This window comes from Anticarsia gemmatalis, chromosome 10 (genome assembly GCF_050436995.1).
Source record: "Anticarsia gemmatalis isolate Benzon Research Colony breed Stoneville strain chromosome 10, ilAntGemm2 primary, whole genome shotgun sequence".
Lineage (NCBI taxonomy): Eukaryota > Metazoa > Arthropoda > Insecta > Lepidoptera > Erebidae > Anticarsia > Anticarsia gemmatalis.
Window position 1 is genome coordinate 2,272,526 of NC_134754.1, and position 8,190 is coordinate 2,280,715.

Sequence of the window (8,190 nt, forward strand, 5' to 3'; positions counted from 1 at the left end):
TAAGTTGAAACACTTAATATCATTTTCTTACCCTAACACTCTCGAAAATATTGTCCTACAGATCTTATGCACTGAAGACGAGGCGCGCGGTGCTTCCATTTCAGGGCGAGGCTAAGTTTGTCCGTTCTGGATGTAATGGATGTATTGTCTTCTATGAAGTTTTGTGCTCAATATACTGCAATCGGTACTACAGAATCTATAAGATGGTCAATGTCGCAGGTGGAATCTGGTCTACATCATAAAATAATTGCGCAAAATAAATACGACATATTACTGTAATTCTCCTTGCTTTTGTATACAACAGATGTCAGCAAACAGTGATTTATATGTGAAATGTTTATGTAACGCGGTAATAAATAATTTAATACGCTGTCACATTATTTATCTGCAAAATTTATTTTAAAAAACATGTGGGAGATCTACATGAAATTCTAGATTATGACTTCAACGTAGGCTTAGTAAGGCTTGCTAACATTTTAATTATATTTTGAGCAGGAAGACTTTGCAAATATTGGGCGATATGTAGTGTATATCTAGTACATTTACATATTTTATATTCTTTAGATTAGACACTACAAAATAAATTAATGCGATGATATTGTCCGACATATACGGTAATTAGTATACTGCGACTTTTTGACTTTTTTGCGAGGTTTTGAAATACCACGATCGTTATTAGGCTCTACCGTTTACCCTAGTATACATCGTAAAGCTATCAATACAAGTATAAACACCATGAACTAAAAAAGCAAAATCAAACCAAGACAACACATAAGCATTACTCCAACGATATTTTTACATAAACACAAAGGAAAAATAAAAAAGTCACGTACTAGAACTGAGATCAAAACAGATTATTAGTATTTTCGTCGGACGTTACCTAATTAACTGATATCTCATCTATGCAACCCACGCAACGTGACTGCGCTGCACAATTTGCACAATTTCGATGATCTACTGCTAATGACAATTAGGCGCGAGCTAATTTTCTAATCTGATTAAATGGCCGCACTTTAAGCTTGTAATAAAGTTAGAAGTGGTGAAATGTTCCTGGAATATTATGATTTTATGCTATACACTATATTCGGTTATCATTGTTGTTAATCTATACTAATATTATAATATTATAATTATAATTATAATATTATAATATTATAATTATAATTATAATATTATAATATTATAATTATAATATTATAATATTATAATAATATTATAAAGCTGAAGAGTTTGTTTGTTTGAACGCGCTAATCTCAGGAGCTACTGGTCCGATTTGAAAAATTCTTTCAGTGTTAGATAGACCATTTATCGAGGAAGGCTTTAGGCTATATAACATCACGCTACGGCCATTAGGAGCGGAGTAGCAACGAAAAATGTTACAAAAACGGGGAAAATTATGTCACACTGGCTGACCCGCGCAACTTCGCTTGCGTCACATGAGAGAATCATAATTTTCCCCGTTTTTGTAACATTTTTCACTGGTACTCTGCTCCTATTGGTCATAGCGTGATGATATATAGCCTATAACCTTCCTCGATAAATGGGCTATTTAACACTGAAAGAATTTTTCAAATCGGACCAGTAGTTCCCGAGATTAGCGCGTTCAAACAAACAAACAAACAAACAAACAAACTCTTCAGCTTTATAATATTAGTATAGATTCTCTCTTATGTGGCGCAAGCGAAGTTGCGCGGGTCAGCTAGTTTATCTATATAAGTCTGTAATTAGAAATATATGTATAAGTATGTTTATCAGTTACTTGGTAACCAAAGTACAAGCTCTGCTTAGTTTGGAATCAAATGACCGCGTATTTGTGGTCCAATAACATATACATATTATTATTTTCGAAACAGAGTGAAACTATACAGCCAATATACATAATAATATATATAAATTTACTGGTAAAATCGTAAAATATGGAGTGCAAACTCCTTCAACAAAAAGTAAAAAATAATCTTATATCTTTTTCATAAATATAGTGGTGAAGGTATAATTGCTATTCAAAACAAGAAACATGTAGATTTGTGTATGTTTTTTGTAAGGGAAAGTGGTAATAAAGTTTTTCTACTCATAAACTTTACCATTTTCCGACAATCACCGCCATCTACATTTCTCTCACATTGTAACTGAAACTCAAGCAGCCTTCCCAGCCACGCCACCGAATTTTGCCAACGCCATCTGTTACCAAAGCTTAACAACTGACACTGTAAACTACCCTGAAATCGCCCGTAGCTTTTGTGGCATTGTCCATGAAGCTCGAAACGTTACCGTTCACTAAATCGGGAAAGAGCCAATAGATGGCGTTAAAAATAAAACATTGGAATTTTTAGTTTCAGCAGATAAAAAATGCTTAGAAAAGGTAATATAATTTACTATCGTTTTTTATCAAACTCATTTGGTGGTATATAAATTCATATACAGGAGTTTATTCCCAGTAGCCATTAATCAAAAATCTTATAAATAATGCAGTGAAATTTAGTTTTAAAAATTATAGTAACTTTCTTATGAGTGAAACAAGATTTTCGTTATTATAGCAGTTTTTCTCCGTGACCTGTATATTTTTTTCTAGTCTATAAATAAACTTAGTCATAATTTCAGGAATTGATTTGCAATAGTTATGTCAATAGCAAACGTTTCTAATTCCGATATCCACTGGAATTCAATCTAACCCAATTATTACACGATGAACCTGAAACGTTAACGAAATAACTTCATAAATAGGTCTGTCGCTAATCGTTTTCACTTTAATGCCAGTTGTTCCTAACTTGACTTTAATAGTTTAGTACAAGTTTCTGTCTAGAACTTAGTAATTGTTCGGGCTACGTTCGTATACTGGTTACGGGAGATTTGACTATGACTTTGTGGGTCTTATGAATTTCCATAGAAAGAACTTAGTAGGTTTCGAAATTAATGTTACCTTGGGTTTTCCTTACGTTTTACCTACTTTATACGACATACTTTCTAGAAAACTCTTTTTGAACCAAATGTTTAGTATGAAAATAATTTTCAGAACATAGGCTGTGACCACAGGCAAACCAAGATTTTGGGATCTTTAGGAGTTGTACTGCTCTGAAATAAAAATGAGTTTGTGATGATGACATATTTATCTAATGATATATTTTTTGGGTTATGTATTTATTCCGTCGTTTCATAGTAAGTGCTGTTTTTAAGTACTGCTTAACAGTTTAAACTAAGCTTAGTTTAAACTGTTCAAGGTAACATGCATGATCCTTTAGATATAAGACATTTTACTATGCTCAAACAGCAACCGTAATACCTCTCATGTGTAACAAGAAGCCTAGCAACAGCATAAAACCAGGAAATAACCTTGAACTTCAACAAAGGTCAATAACCTTCACACTAATACAATAACTGAAGCAAATAAAATAAATAACGTGAAATAATCTCGTTAACAAAAGAACCGCAGCGTTTATGATTATTTAACAGTTCAAGTCGCGTGTTTTTGTAGTCACGAAACTAAAGCTTGGAAACTTAACCAAATAAAATGTTTCAAATTACCCTGATTTAAGTTTGTATAGTAACGCTTAATGAAATATTTGCTGGTGCTAAATGGTGCATTGTTTTTTAAAGAATGCAGTTAAGTGCTGGAGTTTTTGTGTTTAAAACAGTAATTGATGTTCTGTATTTTTGTAAATAAATGTAGCTGCTGAATACAATACTTACTAAAAAGATTTATGCGATTTAAGCTACTTAATAAATACAGTTGTCACTACTACTGTAGTCATAATAGTTATAATTGTAGACACTGACTTTTGGGAGTCAATTTACCAAACCCTTCCTTAAATAGATGATTATTATTTTTAAAGGAAAGGAAGGACTTAACAGACTGACTGTACTTGATTAGCATAATGAACTGAGCGTCTTATTACTCAGTCATCGTGGAATTACATTCTTGTTCAATAGTGGGATATCAATGCGTTTAAATTAATACTAATTAGCAAGTAGATGAAGTAGTGCTAAAATAGCTTGAAATGGTGTCGAAAGTTTCATCTATGAAGCACAATGTACATGTTCAAACGTTAGACGGTTTCAAAAGAGGCTGAGAGTATGTGTGACGTCACAAGACTAGCGGTCAACAAAAGCGGACTCTTTGACACGAGTTTGAGAAACTAAAAATAGGAGACTTAACCTTCATCGAAGAAAATTTGACTGTAATTTCAAGCTAGAGTTATATTACAGTGCGATGACATTAGTAATTATTGTGTTGTATCTTTACATAAAGGCTAGACTTTCATTTTGGTTTTCTAGAGGTAGGTACATACATGGAATCAAAGTCCTAATTTAACTAAGATTAAAGTAGGTAACTAGGCTTCTTGAATTTTTTTATATTCAAAATAAATGGTCGTATGTTATATGCAGTAAAAACATCACGAAGAATAAGTAATTACTCAAAATAATAATCTGTGATACTAAATTAACTAGTATTATTTTAACCCATACCATTCTAAGCATACATCATCACTAAACCCAAGGGTCTTTTCAAAAGCTCTATTTACTCCACATAATAAATAAAAAGTTCATAAAAAAAATTATAAAGAGTTAAGTTTATCGACCAAACGTCTCAAACGAGAGAGAATATTTAATAGATTTATTGAAACTGTGCCTACAATATCATTACTCAGACATCACTCATACACAAAGATAAGAGAGAGATTGATAACATGTAACAGTCGCCCACGCAGTAAGATAAGACTGATTTATTTGACACTACATGTTATGTCATTGATGTAATCTTGAATTAACAAAACATTACCTAATTAATATGTGTATGTTAAGATAGGTAAGTATCTGTCAATTGTGGTGATAAGCCGTATATGATCAAGTTCTCTCTCTCTCTCTCTCTTCAGAAGAGAATTAATCAATATATCATCAAATTTAATGGCAAGTTTGCAGGCGACATACCATCACGCCTGTGGTAAAGCAGAGGTGTCTGAAATTATTACTATTCCCATGTACCGGGCACGTTACGAAACTCCATTCTTATTCTTATAAGTACGGATGCAACATGTTCATGCAACATGCAGCTCGAGCTTTCCGCTTACTTAGTTAATGAGAGCAGCGGGCTTATCACGTATCTCAGTTGACAGCTAGTGTACGTCAAATTGATGGTCATTATTCTGTACATTGCTGCTTTGACGTAACGTGCTAATCATAGTATTCTAAGGGAGAAAACAATGTACAGAGTAGTGACTTTCAAATATTTGACAACTGAGATACGTGGTAGCCCCCCAGGTTCACATTAAAAATACCAAAAGACGTCAAAAATTTGATAAATGGAGCCTGACTAGGTATATTATGCTTTCTTATTTTTTTTTTAATAATGGACTTACTCATACCTCTTTGTCTGGACTTCACGCTTCATTGCACAATGTCCATCTTTGTAAAACATATTTCTATACGTATAGATGTCAATATTAATGTAGCCGTTCAAGCGTGAAAATTTCGTATGGAACCCTTTTTGGATACACACTAAGTGACCGTCGTTTGTGGCGGACCATAGCCATAGGTGAGAGTAAATTGACCTTACACAACACATTTAAAGAACATGACATGTTTCAGAAGTAATACATGATAATATAAGTACATATTAGGTAGGTATATCTATGTGCATAAAATCTTCTGACTGCGTATCTAATTTTTAAATAACACACAAACCAAACAACGAAAGTCCCCAACCCGCACTAGGCCAGCGCGGTGGACTCAAGGCCTTACCCCTCCCTCGTTCGGGAGGAGACCCTTACCCAGTAGTGCCACTCACGACGGATAAAAAAAACAATCGTTTCAACAAAATCCGAATAATAAATGAATATAATTAAACAATGCAATGCAAAAAAAGGAAACCGGAGTTTATTACTAAAGTCACAAAAGTAATATGTTGAAGGAAATGTAATAAAATTTTTCAGTAATTTTGACTAACTAACTTACAAACACCAATAGGTGCAGCGCAGACGGCACACTTTTTGTGAGCGATCGAGTCTGCAGAATATCATGATAGACATTTAAAAAGAAAAATGTGGGATGAAGTGTGCTGTATTGTTTATTCCGCTCCTGTTTCGACATGTATGAGTCTAAAGAAAAAACAAAATACGGTAAGTTTAAGTTTTTAATAGACTTTACCACATTAGTACACAGACTCGATCGCACAAAAAGTGTGCCGTCTGCGCTGCACCATAGTGTTTAAACTGTACTACGGCAATATCTAAGTCTATTAGTTAAACAGTAAACAACAGTGATGCATACAACTAAAGTTTTAAAAGTGCAATAAAACCTTAAAGTATGTTTCAAACTCACTGTTCGTGTCAGCCGGCTCAGCCTTTGGAATCGGAACTGTAAAAGAAAAAAACTTATTTGCCTAAACGATTGTGGTCTGGACGTAGTGTACATGAATGCTGATCTCGGGGTCTTGGGTTCTACAAAGTGTTAATAGGCTTTTATAAATTATATGAAAACAATGTCACTACTTTGGTAACGTGCCCGGTATATATGTAACAATTAACAATGAACTCGCTACTTATAACTAGGATATTGTGGGGAAGTAATGACCATGTATAATAGAATACGGAAATCGATGGGAACGGGCATTTTACCTTAAAATGACAATGGTCAAAATTACTCACTTTTGTATTGAAGAAGATTACAAAATGAAATGCACCGTATAACTTAGCATACGTAAAGTCTTTATGTGCTTTTATTAATGATATGGAAAAATTATAGCTACCTACTAGCCGTAGAAATGATTCCATAGGTCAGTAACGATACCTAGTATCAGTAATGTCTTCCTGTTCAGAATGTGCGGTTGCGGTGTATAGATATAATTAATTGTGTGTACCTAATTATTTGTTGTTTCGGGGGACAATTGACCCAATTGGGGCATGACCTTGTTCAATATTCACTTATAATATGTCATTTTTTGTTTCTTAATGATTGTAACAAATTACGTAACATCGATTTCTTTTCGTCGGTCATTAAGATATTACATACTCACAATCAGAAAATAAAATACATTTGTAAATTAAATAAAAATATGAACATATTTTTCTTAAGGAAATATGTTTTTTTAAACGTTTCTTTTTAGTTTTATTTAACAAAAATATGATAATCATGACTGACTGTCAAATCAATCAGGGTGTAAGTCACTACAGACTTCTGTTATACCCAATGTTATATAAATAAACCTTTTCTCTCTATAACTATTATCCACCTGACCTGGTTTATTTCACATATATGATAACAAAACTACATGTCATTTATCAGAGAGCAAACAGGTTGAAGCATCAAACAATATTGATAGTAGCAATCAATCAACGCACAGACAAAAAGAGAAAACTTTATTTATTATTATTTTTATCTTGCACTAACCCCCGGTTCCTGAGGTACATTTAGCGGTAGTTTATCTATTCAATAGCGTTTAAGCTGATATAAACATGACAGTTTGAATAAATAAAGTACCGCTAAATGTGCCTCCGAAACCGGGCTTATATGATTTTATGATTACTAGTCAAAACTTTCTACACTAAAAATAATTATCTTATTAGATGCATAAAAAACGTTCACAAGTCCTAAAGTCTCATACCATGTTTTAGTAAATTGCTTGGATTTTACAGTTATGTGTGCAAAATATATTTGTCAGAAGTGGGATTCGAACCCACGCCCACAGAAGTGGACTGCGACCTGAACGCAGCGCCTTAGACCGCTCGGCCATCCTGACTTGCTCATATAATGCTAAAATTTCACATCGGATTCTATAACAGAATGATTTATTTTTGAAGCTGATATTAATGCAATATAAACAAAACTATATCAATTAATTAAAGTCGGGTTGTTTGTTTATTTAGTTTGAATGTAATTGCCAGTATATGTAATTCAGCGATAGTATCTATTAACATTATTTATTAGTATAGAGCACCGGAATAATACAATTCACTATGTAATTTTCCGAATGCATTACGATTTACCATCGGGCGATAGAGATTTTTAAAATCGATAGCTTGAATTTGAACGAAATTAGCGCTTAAACTAAATAAAGTTTAATATTAACCATAGATTTTTTTTTTGTAAATTAATTATGAAAAAATATTTAGGTACATAATAACATATGTGCGGAATTAAACTTAGTTTTCTTGTTCATATGTCTATTGTACCTACACTTAGTACCTACTGACATACGCT

General features: G+C 33.0%; 1 protein-coding gene and 1 non-coding gene across 2 annotated transcripts in view; both read right to left on the bottom strand.

The window, feature by feature from the left end:
- The window catches only part of LOC142976024 (uncharacterized), a 74,824-nt gene extending 68,045 nt beyond the window's left edge, over positions 1–6,779 (bottom strand). The window contains exons 1-2 of the mRNA XM_076119218.1: positions 6,740–6,779; positions 6,313–6,348 (exon numbers count right to left, since the gene is read on the bottom strand). Of these exons, the coding sequence (XP_075975333.1) occupies positions 6,313–6,348; positions 6,740–6,764 (61 nt within the window). The 5' untranslated portion in view covers positions 6,765–6,779. The remainder of the gene's footprint in view (positions 1–6,312; positions 6,349–6,739) is intronic.
- Positions 6,780–7,645: 866 nt separating this feature from the next.
- On the bottom strand, positions 7,646–7,729 carry TRNAL-CAG (transfer RNA leucine (anticodon CAG)). The gene has a single exon. It is a non-coding gene; the product is annotated as a tRNA-Leu (tRNA).
- Between the last annotated feature and the right edge of the window lie 461 nt (positions 7,730–8,190).